General features: G+C 40.2%; 2 protein-coding genes across 14 annotated transcripts in view; one reads left to right on the top strand and one right to left on the bottom strand.

Annotated features, from left to right (window-relative positions):
- Positions 1-1,091: 1,091 nt before the first annotated feature.
- Anapc13 (anaphase promoting complex subunit 13) lies at positions 1,092-8,884 on the bottom strand. 4 transcript variants are annotated; one of them, XM_027933819.3, is made up of 3 exons: positions 8,806-8,884; positions 5,382-5,507; positions 1,092-1,272 (listed from the first exon to the last, which is right to left on the bottom strand). In XM_027933819.3, the coding sequence occupies exons 2-3, from the start codon at positions 5,478-5,480 to the stop codon at positions 1,147-1,149; spliced, it is 225 nt and encodes a 74-aa protein (XP_027789620.1). In that variant the 5' UTR covers positions 5,481-5,507; positions 8,806-8,884; the 3' UTR covers positions 1,092-1,146. The 4 variants fall into 4 exon arrangements, with proteins under 4 accessions (XP_027789620.1, XP_027789623.1, XP_027789621.1 ...); XM_027933822.3 differs by lacking the exon at positions 8,806-8,884 and adding an exon at positions 7,964-8,452; XM_027933820.3 differs by lacking the exon at positions 8,806-8,884 and adding an exon at positions 7,719-7,947.
- A 78-nt stretch (positions 8,885-8,962) lies between these two features.
- Positions 8,963-17,114, top strand: part of Cep63 (centrosomal protein 63) — a 52,469-nt gene continuing 44,317 nt past the window's right edge. For 4 of the 10 annotated variants that reach the window (XM_027933810.2, XM_027933817.2, XM_071615643.1 and 1 more), the window contains exons 1-2: positions 8,963-9,043; positions 12,124-12,161. In XM_027933810.2, the coding sequence (XP_027789611.1) occupies positions 12,133-12,161 (29 nt within the window). In that variant the 5' untranslated portion in view covers positions 8,963-9,043; positions 12,124-12,132. Of the gene's footprint in view, positions 9,044-9,103; positions 9,351-12,123; positions 12,162-17,114 lie in introns of those variants that run through there. The other 6 variants (XM_027933816.2, XM_071615642.1, XM_071615640.1 and 3 more) reach the window with 4 other exon arrangements.

The following is a 17,114-nucleotide window of genomic DNA, read 5'->3' as shown; positions in this document are numbered from 1 at the left end:
GATCATGTTTCTGGTTGAAATCCTACAAGCAACTCATTGTGATGTTCTTCTTCCTCTTAAAAGCTGGGTAAAGCGGGGCTCAGGATGTAGGTCAGTGACAGAGGGCTTGTCTAGCATGCATGATGAGGCCCCGGGGTTCAATCCCTAGCACCATACACACACACACACACACACACACACACAAGGACACACAAAAAAATGAAATGAAATTGGGTAAACAAAAAGGACAAGATGAGCTAATCCCAGGAGACAAACATATATCAATGTGTTTTGCAAATTATATCTTCTTTATAAAAATATATGGCTAAATACTGACTTTGTGGTGTTTTGGTTATATATGAAAGGGCTTTGAGAAAATAAGAAATGCCACTATTGGATAAAACTAGTGGCCTATCTAGCCAGATGGTTTCCAGTTGTACCAAAGGCAGCTATAGGAGAGCAGAGGTAATGATCAGATAACTTTTTAATCTGTAAATTTATTTATAGTTTGAAAATGGCATGGAAAATCCCAGGAATCTCAGTAATGAGTAAATAGCACGGCCTCTGTGGAGCATATGTGCCCACAGGCCCAAAGCTCAGAAGGCTTCTCAAGGTGGGGAACTACGAGAAGGCATGGATCCTATGTCTGGCTTCCTGTTTCTTTGCCTTTCCCTCTCATATTTTCAACCACTTAAGTCACAATACATATGTAAGTAGTTTCAAAGTGTTAAACTTTGATAGTAAAGCAAAACTGGAGTTAAAAGCAAATGTTTAACCAGTCATGCTCAAACACAAGTGAGTGAATGAAGAATTTAAGGTTTAAAGAGCCAAATATTCTGCATTCCTGAGAAATCTGTTTCCCATTCTGAATATTTTCTTTTTCTTTTTTTTTTTTTAATTGTTGATAGATATTTATTTTACTTATTTATTAATATGTGGTGCTGAGAATCGAACCCAGTGCCTCACACATGCCAGGCAAGTGTGCTACCTCTGAGCCACAGCCACAGCCCCCATTCTGAATATTTTCACATTGCTCTTTGCTGCCTCACATTAAGAGGGTATACACTTTGTTGATTTATTACTCAAAGATCTGAATAAAGAGACTAAAAGAAAACATTTTATCTCTCTATATTTTTGAAAATCCATCCATGAGACAGGAGCCAAGAGTCAGTTTCCAACAGGGGGCACATTCTCATGGAGGTACTGCAAGGCCAGGTCTGTCCACTTCATTTCTTGTTCTTTCACGGATTCTGTGGTGCCACCGTTGTCTTGTTCAGGTTCAGGAAGTTCATTCTGAAAAGGTACAGTGATATTCAGAACAATACTCTGCATTAATATCTTAAAACTCAAGAGTACTTAGAATTAAAACCTATGAGTTCCTAGGAATGTGTGGCACAATTGCTAGGTATATTCTAAGGAAAGAGCCAAAATAAATAGATTGGAGGAAAACATCGGAAGCACTGCTCAAACGTGGCCCAGTCCATGGGAACAATGGAGGGAACAGCAGGCACCGGGACTCTGGCATTTGTGCAGGAGGCAGTGTGGCAAGGGGTGAGGGCAGAAGCTTCTAGAAGTCAACCAGGACCTAAGCCAGGATGCTACCATTTGCTGGGTTACCTGGGCAAGGTATTCAAACCTTCAGGGCCTTTGCTTCCTTTCTGGAAAATGGGAGGAAAAGGTCACCATAATGTCCTAGGACTTGGGTAAGTTAAATGAGATAATTTAGATCAAGTGCTCAGCACTGTTCAGGGCCTCCGGTGCTCCAGAGCCTTCGCTTGTATTATGAGTGGAAAGGACCACTGAAAGAGGAACACTAATCTTTTTTGGGAGGAGAAGTTTTAAAAGAACACTGGATTGGGCTGGGGATATAGCTCAGTTGGTAAAGTGCTTGCCTTGCATACACAAGGCCCTGAGTTCAATCCCCAGCACCACACACACACACACACAAAGAATACTGATACTGGATTTGTTGGCATATTCTGTAAATATAGGAAATTATCCCCAAACTATGCTGTTCTGAACATCTTATGTTAAAATGATGGCAGAGGCAGTGATGAGGGACACTGAAAATGTAACAGGAGGCCTTGGTTCAGTCCCCAGTGACTCAGGAGGCTGAGGCAGGAGGATAGTAAGTTTGAGAACCAGCCTGAGCAACTCAGGGAGACCCTGTTTCAAATAAAAAATTAAAAGTGCTGGGGATGTGGCTCACTGGTAGAGTGCCCTGAGTTCAATCTCTCTCATTGCAAAAACAAAAGAAAAAATAACAAAAAATGCCTCGCAGAGATCTCCCCCTAGTGGTGAAGTTGGGCAACATAAAACACAGAAAGACAACAGTGAGCCATGGTGGGGTAGGTTTAGAGAAAAATCTAGAATTACTTCCTTAGACTTTATAGTTAAATTTATAGAGGTCACTGATAACAATGTATTTCTTTTTCTTTTCCCCTCTTTGGTACCGTGGGCATTTAACCACTGAGCCACATCCCCAGTTCTTTTAATTTCTTTAAGTCATAGTTTCGCCAAGTTTCTGAGGCTATTTTGAACTGTTGATCCTCTTGCCTCAGCTTCCCAAGTTTTTGGGATTACAGGCCATGTACCACTGCACCTGGAAACATATTTCTTTGTAATTACCTGAATTTACGCTGTTTTAGGGTCAGCAAACTATCATGTACTATTCACACTTAACAATTTCTTGCTGAATTCCAATTTGTAATGCATATGTTTTTCCCCCATTAAGATTACATTTGATATTTATTAAATATTTACTTATAATGTATACAAGTGTTTTGGAATCACATCCATCTTGCTCTACAAATATAAGACTGAGATTCAAACATACTTGCACAGATTGGAAAGTACGTAAGATTAAGAGACTAGATTAAGAATATTTGGCCCTACTAACTAATAGCTGACAAAGAATAAAAAGGTCCTTGGTCCTTGAAGTACTTAAGTCAGAGGCAGTTAATTCTGCTTAATTTCATCCCATCTGATACGCTTGTGTCTCCTTTGGTGACTATTGTCTCTGGTAATGAACACCAACACATAAAATTGCACAATTGCCTAGAAAACAGAAAGTATCGTAAAAACAGCCATCCATGATGGTACACTGGAAAAATGGCTGGAGCTATTTTGCAACTACTCCTATCAAAAGGTGGTGTTTATTTCCCTAATCCGGTACTTGGACTGGCCATGTGACTTGCTTTGGCCAGCAGAATGCAGCTGTGGAGCCTGTGGGTAAGTTCTTGGCCTAAGCTCTATAAGGCTCTGCAGTTCCCTCTGATGCTGCTCTTGGAACCTGAGTCTGAGGTATCTGGGCTGGCCTGCTGAATCATGAGAGACCAAGGCCCAGGTGCCCATCATCCAGGGACATCCTGCTAACTGCTGGATGTGTAAGACTGTCCTAGATTATTCAGTCTACTGGCTGTCAGTCTACTGGCTGACCGTGCAGCATAAGGAAGCCTAGCATTGATGAGCTGAGCTGGTGCAGCCAGAAGATCAGCCCAAATGAGTTTTAAAGCCATGAGATAAATAGTTGTTTTAAGTCACTAAATTTTGGGGTGATATGTTACGTAGCAAAAGCCAACTATACACACTGCTTTAGAATCACAGGACAAGGGGAAACATATCAATTAGCAACAGTGCAGGCTGTCACCTGCGAGATGGCAGGGAAATTTCCCTTTCCTTCATCCCTTTCACATAAGATGGTCCCCAAATCTTGTCATTAACAATTCCAAAATTTGAGAAGTCTCCAATATTTTCATGGTATACCAGGGACTAAATCCGGGGGCCAGCCTTTTAAAATATTTTATTCTGAGATAGGGTCTCACTAAATTGCTTCAATGGGCAATCTTTCTGCTTCAGTCTCCCAAAACAGCTAGGATTACAGGTGTGCTCCGTTGCACCTGGCTCCGCCATTTTCTCCACTCTGCTCCAGCCTGCCTCCCTTATTTACGTCACTGCAGTAGCTTCCTAATTGGTCTTGCCTGTCCTCTTCTTTGCATGGGGCCATCTCTAACAATGCGCTATACTGATTTTCTGAAACTCAAATCTGAGCATGGCATGGAATGAAGACCATTCATTCCTAGGTCTCCACAGTGGAAGACTTAAGTGTGGCAAGAGATAATCTGTCAAAATTGATGTCCAGCTTTTCTGCCTACTTAAATGACAAGTGTAGTCTCCACGCACCCTGCACGTCTAGCACGGAGTCTTTCAAGACTCTGGGCCTGCACACTTCTCTCCCCTCTGCTGCAGGGCCTTTGCCCACTCTCAGTAAAATTCTGTTCTTTCCTAATGATCCAGCTTAATCATGACAGCCCCTTTGACATCTTTCTGCTGCCTGCCAGGCAATCAGCCTTCTCTATGCTACATGGCTAGTCATGTGCCTACTTAGAACACTTATTACACTATTTACCTGCTGCCTCTCTAGCCCTCCCAGGGGTATGAACTGTATCCTACATTCAGAGTCTTAGGACACAGAGTAGGCACAAAGAAATGCTTGTTGAATGAATGAACGAACAAAATTTACAGGCCAGGATTTGGAGCTTTACAGACCAAGGTATGAAGTCCAACTTATCAGCTGCCAGATTCTGGACAAGTTCCCTTCTCTGATTCTACTCTTTCCTGCAAAATGAAGATGTTGTAAGAAGTTCCTTTCAGGGGAATTTTCCAGAGATCAGGAAAGGACAGTATTCTAGGAACTTATTGGCCTAAATGCAAATGAAGAAAAAGAAGAAAAGCCAGGTATCACCTGAATATTTTCCAGGGAACCTAGGGTAGGTATGTGTTCCAAGAACATGAGTTTCTCAAAATGTCAGCTGACTGACAAGCCCAAGGCAGGGAAGGAAGGAGCACCGTGCTGCAGCTCCTATTCCTGCCTCAGACCCTAAACTCTTAGCTTAGTTCACACCTGGCTTTGGTGTGGTGGACAAAGGATGGTCCAGAAAAATCTGGATTCCTGTTTTGGTATGACCCCTAACAGAGCAGGACATGTCAGCTCTCTGAACCACATTTCTCCTCAAATAAAGAGTTGGGCTATGGTGTGGTGATGCATGCCTGCAATCCCAGCGACTCAGGAGGCTGAGACAGGAGGGATTGCAAGTCCAAGGCTAGCCTTAGAAATTTAATGAGACCCTAAGCAATTTTGCAAGACCCTGTTTTGAAATAAAATTTTTTAAAAAAGGGGCTGGGGATGTGACCCAGTGGTAAAATCCCTTTGGGTTCAATCCCCATTTTTTCCCAAACAACAATAATAACTACAATGAGTTGGGCTAGATACTCTCCAGAGGCTTTGAGAGTTGAGAGAATGCTGATTTTCTCTGTCCTACTAGTTAATTTTAATATCTCACTGTCGCTAAGTTTTGCCAGCTAACTTTAACCCATCATGCTCAGCGCACATCACAACCTACCAGTGGTATTGCAACATCTTCATAAGGCAGCTTGTCTTCTCGCCAAGCATCGTCAATCAAATCCAAGATCCTTCCATCTCTCTGGACCTCACTGTCCATTTTCCCGTAGCTTTGATTTTGTCAGATCTATAAACCAAAGAGATTATTTCTTCAACATGAAGACTGAGGCGCTGGTATAATTCAGTACTAGAATTCGTCAGGCTTTTTAGCCCGGACCTGTTTCTGGGCACGGCATCACCCCAAGAAAGGCTCATTTTGTATGGATCAGGTGACAACTTATTTATAAGATCACGGTTCTTTCCCCACCTTAGCTGACAATTGTTTTATGGTGAATATAGGGCGGACATAGCCCAGTGTCCCAGAGTCTGGCAGGAGGCCAACACATCTCTAGAGAAAGCCCTTACATACAATGCACCCAAATATAGCTTTTCTTTAACTTTCACATTCATCTTTCCCTGTTCGTGATGCCTTTGACGAGTCCCTGATTCCTGCCTGCCACTCCTCTCAGCAGCTCTAGCTCTTCCTGTACTGTTTTTACACAAGTCCCTACCAGCCTTGGCTCAAACCCTGGCATTCTTGAGCACAGAGGCTAAGTAAACATGAGTTAACACTGAGCTGGGCTCAGCAAAGTGACCAGCCAGAGGCCTGACAAAATTCCTCATAAGAACAATGAGGGTAGGTGAGTTTGAAAAGAAAAGTGCACCTAGGCTGAGTTCCTGGTGAATAACAGTGGTCAAACCCCATGATGCTCCAGTTTCTGCTTCCCTTTAGCATTCCTTATCTGATTCTTTTTTTTTTTTTTTGGTACTGGGGATTTAACCCAGTCGTGCTTTACCACTGAGTTATAACCCTAGCTCCTTTTTTTTTAGTTGTCAATGGATCTTTTGTTTCATTTATTTATATGTGGTGCTGAGGATCAAACCCAGGCTTCACACATGGCAGGTAAGTGCTCTACCACTGAGCCACAATTCCAGCCCATAACCCCAGCCCTTTTAATTTTTATACAGGGGTCTCACCAAGTTGCTTAGGGCTTCACTAAGTTCTCAGGCTGGACTCAAACTTGTGATCCTCTGCTTCCGCTTTCCTGAGTTGCTGGGATTATAGATGTGCACATCCGCAACTGTGCCTGGCCCAACTGACTCTTAATGCTGCACTCCCTTTGATTCCTGGATGGAGGGGTCAAGATGCTCCTTGACCATGGCTGAGTCTTCATTTTTTTTCTCTGGAACAGTTGTGACCTAATAGGCTGGGGGAGGGGGGGGTTGGGTAGTATTTCTAGGTTCCCTATTTCTAAGTCTGGGCCCTGCCTCCCTATCAAAGCCATCACCCTACTGTGCTCCAAGCTACAAAGTGTCAATCTTGAGGTCCTGGAAACCCTTTGCACCAACAGCACCCTCAGTTACTCTTAGTTTCTGAGACTATGAACTCATGTGAAAAACAATCTTTTTAAAAAAATATTTATTTTTTTAATTTCAGTTTTAGGTGGACACAATATCTTTATTTTACATTTATGTGGTGCTGAGGATCGAACCCAGTGCCTTGTGCATGCTAGGCAAGTGCTTTATCACTGAGCCCCACCCCCAGCCCTACTCTTTGTGAGTAGAATTCAACTGTGTCACACATATCTGTGCTTCTCTCCAACAGTACAATTGTAAGATGGTTCTAATGCCTGGTAATAACTATACCCAAGTTAGGGAGGGGAAGGGTTTTTACTCTCAAGATAAGGATTCAGGTAAAATTCAAGCAAAAGATACCCACTACTTCTGCCACCAGTGAACCAAATGAGATCTTAATACTTCTCAGAATTAACCCAGAGTCCTAAGTTTTCAATTCCACAAGTATTTCAACAAAACTGGCACAGGTGCATTAAAATGGGTTGGAAATCATAATCTAGAGCTTGTATATTTATATGTATATAAATCTCCTATATATTCCATATTTATTTTCTAATGCTCTAATCATTCACCTATTACTTTATCAAAAGAACAGAACTCTAAAGACACATTATTTCAAAAGTCACCCAAAGTGTTGTATTTTTTTGTGCAATTTAAATTTTTATACGTATCCTATATCTGGGATTATGGCATTTAATGGGTTAACCCACTACTACCCAGTGACTATTTCAATAGTAGCTGAGGGATCCTTTGTGTAGGAAATTTACAAACAGTCTCTACCTGTCAGCTTAGTTATCCTTTTGGAGTCTCTGTTCTATGAAAGCTCTCCATTACCTAATCTACTCCTATGTCCTTTCTGCTTTGTACCCCGGGATCCCCTTCACACTTTCCTCTGCTGATCCTTCCTGGTCCAGCAGGAATATCACCTTTATTTAAATATCACCTTTATTTAAAATGTGTTCTCCAATCGCTCCAGCTTCAGCAGGGTTTCTGTCCTGAATGGGATCCATTAAAGAAGTCTTGTTCCAATGGGATCCATTAAAGAAGTCAGCTCCGTGGCCAAGTAGTTTCACCTCTTGATTGTTATGTCTGTTTCAAACAGATGATTCCCTAACAGATATTCCCACAATTTGGCCTCAATCCCTTTTCACCTCCAACCTTGTCACTATTTCCAGCTTCTGCACTTACCCCTACCCCCGCGCTCCGCCCTTCCATCTCTTCCAAATTCAACGCAGGCACAAGCTCTTTGGGGGTTAGGCCCATTTCCAGGGTCAGACACCAAAATGCTTTTGCCTTTAACGGGCTGGAAAAGCAGGAAGCAATAAACAGGCAATGCCCGGCTCACGGCAGCTGTCCCAAGCACTTGCCATTCCCAGTTTTCTGAACAAACTTTTATTACACATGTGAGTCTCAACGTCTGCCATAATACCTCCCGCCCCGTGTTTCCGGCTAACATCAGTGTAGAAATCATTTCCGAGGTTGCCTTCTTCAGGGGGCGTTCTCCAAACCTCAGGGTGAGCGGGGTGCCAGAACCTAGTTCTCCACTGGTCCCACAGATCCCTGGGCGCAATGCATGGTACCAATTGGGGAAATAGTCACACTGTTCAGACGTCTTTCCAAACATGCAATGGGAGCGTTCCCAGGAACAGGGGCTCACTTTGTCCTGCTCTGTGTTTTACATGATTGTAAACATGTATTTCTACGACCCAAACATGCAAAGCCGTTCCGTTTCTAGAATTGACCTTCGCAGGTTACCACCGTTCGTATGAGCGCGTAAAGCCGCCCACCACCGCCACCACCCCTTCCGGTCCGGGGACTGGATATACCAAATGTGGAAGCAAAAAGGGGGAGGCTAGCATCGCCACTGGAAGTCTCTTTCCACCCGACACAGCGTGCAGCAAGGAAAATGGCTCAAAGGGTGAATGAGGGCCTCGGCCTCGTCCACTGGGACTGAGGAAAAGTCCGAAGCTAAGGAACGAAGGCGTTCCTGCTTCTCCAAGTAACAGGCTGGGGACGCGACAATCCCTTACCGTAGGCGGGCCGCGGCAGCACCCTCTACTTCCAGACCACGCCCTCTGACCACGTGATCCACGAGCTCTTCTCTTAGATCCCCGGATGTGGGTGAACCCATTTGCTGGCGCGGAGGGGAAGTCAGGAAGAAGACATTTTTTCAATTACAAGTGAGGAGGCAGTGGGCGGAACGAACGTACCGACGCCGAGGCGGGACGTAAGGTTGGCGGCGACGCACGTGCGCGTCTCCGGCCCGAGGTAACGGCGGGAAGGCTCGGGGGCGAGCTTCCTGAGGCCCTGTAACCGCTTGTGTGCACCGAGGGCCAGCGAGGGGCGGGCGACTCCTGGTCCGTAGGCGACGGCCACGCTGGGCGCCGTGGTGCCGCTGACCTCCCTACAGCATGGCTCGCGGCTGGATCCCGCAGCAGCCCGCAAGCCGCCAGGCTCGCTGCTGCTGGCCCGAATCCACGCCGGCGCTCCGCCCCTTGGCCTCTCCGCCGCCTCTGCTCCGCGGCTCCATCTAGACCGGCCTGGCCCCGCGCGGTGCGCCGCTCGGTCCCGCCAGGTGCCGGGCCGGCGGGAGGGCCAGCACAGGGTGCGGGGTGGGAGAGCTGCTTCTAGGCCCCCTCGTCCCCATCAGAGCCAGCCCCTAAAGGGTCGGGGCCTGCTGCAACCCCATTGCCTAGGCTGCAGGCAGCGTCTAGCTAGATCTCTGGCTCTCTGGGGACTTTTTCCATTTACCGCAAGTGATATTGGCTCCTTTCTGATGGGGCTTTAAAGTTAATAATTTTTTAAAAAAAGAATGGAGTGGCTTAAGCGTAAATAATTAGTACAGAAGATGCGGAAATATGGCAGAATTGAAGAGCTTTGATACCTCCTTGCATACAAAATGAGGGATGGGAAAAAATGATAAGTGAAGGTTTAAAGGGCAGTTTCTTGATGAACCGTGAATCATGAAGATGCTTGAGGACAGTTAATATAGGCTCAGAATCTAGTTTTTCTTACATCCCTTACAGCATCAGGGGAGTAAAGATGAGTCTGATAGTCTAGCTTTCTTTTATAGTTGCATTATAGTACATTTATTTAATATATATATATATACATATATATATATATATACATATATATATATATATATATATATATATATATATATATATATATATATTTAGTTGTAGATGAACACATTTCCTTTATTTTTTTATGTGGTTCTGAGGATTGAACTCAGTGCTTCTTCACATGTGTGAAGCAGGCGCTTTACCACTGAGCCACAGCCCCAGCTTGCATTACAATACACTTATTTACAGATTTTCCTGAGCCTTGTCTGATTACTTCTACCGACAACCTACCAACCCCCCCGCCAGGGTTGATACCAGGAGTGCTTTCCCACAGAACTACATATCCAGCCCTCCACTTTTTTTTTTTTTTTTTTTGATGGTGGTTGTTTGCTTTGTTTTGAGACAGGGTCTTGCTAAGTTGCCCCGGATGGCATCCAACCTGGGATCCTCCTGCCTTAGCCTCCTGAATTCGCTGGAATCACTGCAAGGCACCACATTTTTTTTTTTTTTAATTGGTTGTTCAAAACATTACAAAGCTCTTGACATATCATATTTCATACATTTGATTCAAATGGGTTATGAACTCCCATAAGGCACCACATTTTATGTCTTTAATAGAGCAGTATACGATGCCCTATATTTATAGTTAGATGCCCTGTATGTATATAGTTGCTTATATACTTTTGTTTTATTTTTATATGAAGAGGAGACCAAGGATCATCACTTCACATTGCCTTCAGATATTTACATTTATATTTAAGCTGTAGCTTAATGACACAATAAAGCGTATATTTCCTTATTTGGAATGAAGTACCATCTTTAGACTGATTTTTATCCTGAACTCCTTGCCTTTTGACTCTCATTATCAGTAATCAGTTTGATAAAAGAGACTGTGAAACTTAAGTGGGTTAGATAGTTATAAACATTCAGTCACAGTGTCCTTCACAAGATATGTAGATTCAAGTTTTAAAAATTGCTTGTAAAAATTGTACTGATGTCATTTTCTTCCTATTGAAAAGACCTTTGCTTAGTTGTCATTCCTGTCCTTATGCATGTTGTGGCAGGTGAGGACAACATCTGTGGTCCATTCTATCATAGCCAAGTTTCTCCTGCTTCCAGCTAGGTTTGAATTTTTTTTTTTTCAATTTTTTAAAATCACCATAGTACTATCATTATACAAATTAGTGAACATTCTGTCAATATCCAGTCACGGGACAGATTTTCTCAAGTGGCCTGAAAGTGCTTTTACATTAGCTTGTTCTAAACAAAATCCATCTGCTGTGTTAGGGTTGATACAACCTTTACCTGGGCATGGTGGCACAGGCCTGTAATTCCAGCAGTTTGGGAGGCCTCTGAGGCAGGGGGGGATTGCAAGGTCAAAGCCAGCTTCAGCAATTTAGGGAGGCCCTAAGCAACTAAGGGAGACCCTGTCTCAAAAAATAAAGGGCTGGGGATGTGGCTCAGTAGTTAAGCACCCCGGGTTCAGTCCCTGGTTATAGAACAAAACAAAAACACCCTTTAAATCTTTCAATCTGCAGCAGTTTCTTCAGCTCCCTTTTTCCCCTTACCATTTAAAATTTAACTGATTGTACCACATAATATTTTTTAATATGTAACTATTCCCTTTGTGTCCTCTCTGCCAGTGGTTAGATCTAGAATTGCACTGTTCAATGTTGTAGCCATCAGCTAGTTGTAACTATTTAAGTTTAATAAAATGAAACAGAAGTTTGGCTTTCTAATTACATTACTCACATTTGTTAGTTTGTCTAGTGGTTTACTGTTTGGACTGTGCAGATATAAAATAATTCTATGATTTCAGAAAGTTCTGTTGAACCACTGTAATTAGAATCTTGATTAGATCCAACTTTGATTTTTTTTTTTTTTTTTTTGATGGGGGCAGTGTAGGAACATTTCATATTATGAAAATTACTGTCTTTTGCATTATCAGGGAGGCACAATAATGTCTGAGTTTTCTCCTCTTGTGATGTTAAGATTTGAGCTGTGTAGTGGGTTCTGGTATTGCAAGCCAAATCTATCCACCATGAAATTATCCAAGAGGCTGTCACTTAATGGGAAAATTCTTTCATTGATTTAGATTCCCTGAATCCATTATTGTATTAGGAGTGGCAAAGTGGTGATCTTCTAATTCTGTCATTCCCTCAAAATCTATTAGCTGGGAATCTTTTATGAAGAACTTGCCCTCATTAGCAATTTGCCTGAAATGTAGTTTGTTTAGGAAAGGCCAGAAAAAATTCTTAATTTTTTTCCATCTATTTTCAGACTACAGTAATGAGTTGGTGGCCTAGCAACCTCCAAAGGTAACCATGCCTTCTTAAATTATTATCATGAACTTATAGACTAATAAAATAATATATTTTATTTCAGCATATTGTTTTTTTTTAATACATTGTTTCCTTATTGACTAATGGGAGCACTTTTAAGTTGGCTCCTATTCCTTTTGGTATGACCAGTAGTTTTTATGATTTGCTTTTTGGTAAAATGTGTTTCTGTCTCATAAATCTCTGGCTTCCTGAAAGCACTGAAATAGGAAATATATTTTTTTAAAAAGGAGAAATATATGGAGTTCACATAATTTTCAACTTAACTTTAATTTGTGGATTCTTAAAACATTTTGTAATTTTTTTTCCTCTTTTGTTGAGAATCTTGATGCCTAATGCCATTAGTATAATCACTTTCTTTCCTTATCCTATATATAATGATTTAAAATGAATGATACCATTTTTATTATTAATAATGATTCCTAATAGTACTTAGAATTTCTTTGCAGTTCCTTTTTATCCTTAATGTATATGCCACTAGGGATATATATGTAGTAAAATTATTGTACTTTAAAGGCATATGAAGTTATTCATTATGTGGTTTAACTGTCAACTTGATTATCTAGTTGATTTAGTTTTTCAGTACTACTTTTTAATTTTTGTTTTATTATGTGTAAAATATCAGCATAGCAGTTCCTATAAAACAAGTACCTAAAACAAAGTTTATTGCAGAGAAGTTCAGTTTTCATCCTAGTTTTTCTACCTCAACCACTTTCTCTCTTTATAGGTCTCATTTTTACTATCCTTCCATTAAAAAAAAAATGTACATAAGAGCAAAATGTGCGTGTGCACACACACACACGTGTGTGCACACAATTTATCCTTCCTTAGTTACAAGGTACTATTTATTTATTTACACTGTTTTGTGTCTTGCTTTTCCTACCTAATAGCATTGTAGCTCACTTCATAGAAGTATTATCCCTTTTTTCACTTTCATAATATTTTATTAATGGGATGGATATTCATTTGGTCTCTCTTGATAAGCATGTGTATTTCCTATTACAAATAGTAGTGCATGGATATCCTTCTCTGCATGTTAATTTGGATTTTGCCAGTGTATCTTTGGGATATATTTCTAGAGGCAGTATTGTTGGATCATAGGGTAAATATATATCAGTTAATATTGCCAAAATCTGCCCTGTAGTAATTATGCAATTTGCTTTCCTCCCTACAATATATGCAAGTACCTGTTTTCCTTATTAACGTATATAGTCAAACTTGTAATTTTCGGTTAATTCAATCTGAAGAAAAATAAGTTAGTAAAGTTTTAATTTATATTTCACTTATATATTTATATATTTAAGGCCATTTTTATGTACTATTTCTTCATATCTCTTGCCCATTTTTCTGTAAATTTATAGGTAACCACGTTATAATTTCATGTTAGTGGTATAAATTTTTTCCATACATTTTTATAAGCTATTTATATAATTGGGTAATTAATCCTTTGTGATAAAAATTTTAAATACTGTTATCATTTCTCTTTTAACTTTGCTTATTTTTTCCATGTAGAAGTTTATTTTTATGTATTTCTATTTTTAAAACTTAATTCTTTTTTTTTTTTTGGTGAGAAATTTCTCTGACATCTTAGCTACCATTTTTTTCCCACTTCATTTTAAGTAGGAACCTTTCTGGGAAATGGTAGATACTAATGATTGTTCATTGGAGCAGCTATAGTTTATTAGCCATAGTCTATCTGACATAGCCATAGGTCTTTGTAATTCAAGGGACACCAAGGCAGATAAGGATAGAGCCTCCTTTAAGCTAGGCTATGTCCTTTCTCTTTGTATACTCATAATTCTAGCCATAGCTTTTTCTTCCTGTGTTCCATTTTTGTAAGTAATTTGATTTTAGGCATACTCTGGATGTTTTTTTCTGATTTGTAAAATGAAGGGGTTAAATTAGAGGCCTGAAGTGCTTTCTGGTTCCTAAATTCCAGTATGTTAATGAGTTTCAAAGATCTGCTTATTATCAGACATCCTATTTATATCTTATTTCTCTAAGATTTAAAGTGTTTTTCCTCCTGCCTAGACTTGATTTAAAAAAAAAAAAATCTGTATTTCCTTAAAAACATTCAATTCCAGATTTTACTGATTTATAATAGCCTTCATTCCAAAGGCAAGTTCAAATTAATAAATTCTGCTTGTTTGTATCCTGTTCTAACAGCAGGCATAAGTATAGTTGTATCAGTTGTAGTGCAACACAGTTTCTATTTTACTACATCAGCATTTCAGGCTACTAACAAGGAGTAGCAGATTAGGAAACAGTTTTTACTTAAATTTGTATTTAGTATTATGAACACAGAATATATAGTTTTACATAATTCTCTATCACATGGCATAGGCAAAGAAGAAATCAGTGTGTAGAGTTTAATGAGGTTAGATTGGTTAGGAAATCAGCTATGGAAACTTAGATCATAAAGGTCTGCAAAAAATCTGAGTCCTTGCTGTTTACCTGACCCTAAGGATGAGAACCAGTCATGTTTGGTGGTGTCTCAAGTAGATGTTGAAGGTATTGACAAGGAGACACATCACACATTAGCAAGTTTATTTTCTTCAGAGGATGTTGTTGGTTCCCTGTCTCCTTTCTTTAAAACAGGGATGTCTTTGTCCATTTCTTAGGCCATTTATTTTCATTTCTGCAGTGGCGGTTTTCCTTATGTGTACTGTTACTTGATTGTACTGCTGCCACCTGGTGATCATGAGGTGACGTCATGCCTAAGTTTAATTTGATTTTTCGCCAAGAAGACACCATTAAAGTAAAAGAAGATATGTTGATATATTCTAAAATCTGGAATATCGTAAAATAAAAAAGATTGTACATGAGTTGAGACATGAGAGTCTATTGTCCAGGACTAGAATTCGCAGTTTTATCATGCTCAGGTTATCTAACCCTCCAAGCCTCAGTTTCCTCAAAGTAATAGTATCTATCTGAGTAATGTGAGGATTGAATTAGACAAAGTGTAGAAGGCTGCTAGGATGTGAGCATTCAGTTACTTTAAGCATCTATTATTATTAAGTAATAATGTTATCCATAAAACATATTAATGTATAATTATATTGCTAAATATATTACTGTTTAACATGACTTGAGAAAGTATAATTTTAGTAGCAATAGTTTAATAGCTGTAGTAGCACCTCCCTTAGGAATAACACTTTTCCTATATATTTACTAAATATCCATGTGTGGTTGTTAGAAGCATGCTCCTTACAGTGAACATTTAATTGGCTTTTAGATTCTCCATGATGCAGCTGGAAGAAACCTTGAAGATTATTGTTCATGCCTTTCATTTCACTGATGTAAAAACTGAATTCTCATTTCACAAAGCTAGTTGCAGAACTCTGTAATGCCTCCTAGTTCTCTTAGAATAGACCAAGGGGGCATCTGAGTTGCACTGTAATTTGACTCTTACCATAGTTTGAAAGTAGAATAGAACATGGGAACTTTCTCTTTGAGTTTTTTTTTTTTTTTTTTGTGTGTGTGTGTGTAATGTTGGTGAAATGTTTAATAAACCAACTAGAAGAAAAAAACTCCCATGTCATATTTGTGTATGAATAGTTAATTTCCTTTGTTAGTACCTTTAGAAATAGATGCAAATAAGGTACAGTGGTTATATTTTCCAATTTTCTCATCCCTTCTGTGTCTCTGGTACACTGGTGCATCCTTCTGCTACTACATATATCATAGTGGGGAACATTTTTGGTTACTTTTTTTTGGTCCCATACTGAACTATTAATTCCTTGGGAAGGTCCTTGTCTTTAATTACTATATATAGAGTACTTGGTATAACACTGAATTATTTGTTGAATAAAGGAATCTACTTCTTGAAGCAGTATAATTTTTAGGTGAGGCATTAGGACAAAGGGCAGAACTTCCACATCACAGCATTTGGTCATTGTCTAATGGCTATAATTTAGGGTCGAGGTTTTGAAGGCTTAAGGAAAGAAAATAGCTTCTAAGGAGTAAAAAGTGATTTGACTTTGACCCTTCTAAAGATTTGTGATAAGAGATGAGAAAGGTACAGCACATTAGCACTTCTGAATTTAAGGATCCTTCCTTTTTTGCTCTTAACTATCTTTTTCTTTTTTCCTTTTTTTTTTTTGGTACCAGCCATTGAACTCAGGGGCACTCGACCACTGAGCCACATCCCCAGCCCTATTTTGTACTTTATTTAGAGGCAGGGTCTCACTGAATTGCTTAGTGGCTTGCTGAATTGCTGAGGCTTGCTTTGAACTCACAATCCTTCTGCCTCAGCCTCCTGAGCTGCTGGGATTACAGGTGTGTACCACCATGTGGCTTCACCTATCTTTTTCATGTTATGATTTCCCTTTTTACAGCAATCTCTTCTGCCTCCCTTCCCTTTTCTGTAGTCCTCCAGCTAAGGCCTCTAGTTTGCATGAGGTAGGTAGGAAAAGGGAAAGGAGATCAGCCTTATACCAGCATATATACTATGTGGAAATGCTACCCTGGACTTGAGCTGCATAATAAAACTAGTTTTCTGCCCTTAACGGATGGTCTAGCAAGGAAAAAGGACATGCAAAACATTTATTTTCAGCTTTTCTATAATTTGTAACTCGTGGGAAAAAACTCGTAAGGCCAAGAAGAAATGCAAAGGAAGGAGAGCCCCTGAGGTTGTTTTCAGGGGAGGTGCTCTGGGCCTGTCTTCTCCAGAGTAAGGCTCTCAAAGGTGGACTGGGAGTTTCACCTCAGTGTGTTTCACCTTTTTAGTGATTTTTTTTTTTAAAGAAAAACTATACTTTTCCTCTGATGCATATGACCCCACTTATTTTATAAGGTGGTTTGTGACAGTGTCCTGCTGGAAAGACTTTCCTCTTATGATTAGAACCTGGCATAGAACAATGAGGGAGAGTATCAACAGCAATTAGGATAAGTTTTTTTTTTTTAATCAATAGTGTGTTTATTCCTAAAAAA

The sequence above is a fragment of the Marmota flaviventris genome, chromosome 8 (assembly GCF_047511675.1).
Source record: "Marmota flaviventris isolate mMarFla1 chromosome 8, mMarFla1.hap1, whole genome shotgun sequence".
Taxonomy (NCBI): domain Eukaryota; kingdom Metazoa; phylum Chordata; class Mammalia; order Rodentia; family Sciuridae; genus Marmota; species Marmota flaviventris.
The sequence above is the reverse complement of the archived record's forward strand: the minus strand, read 5'-3'. Positions and strand labels throughout refer to the sequence as shown.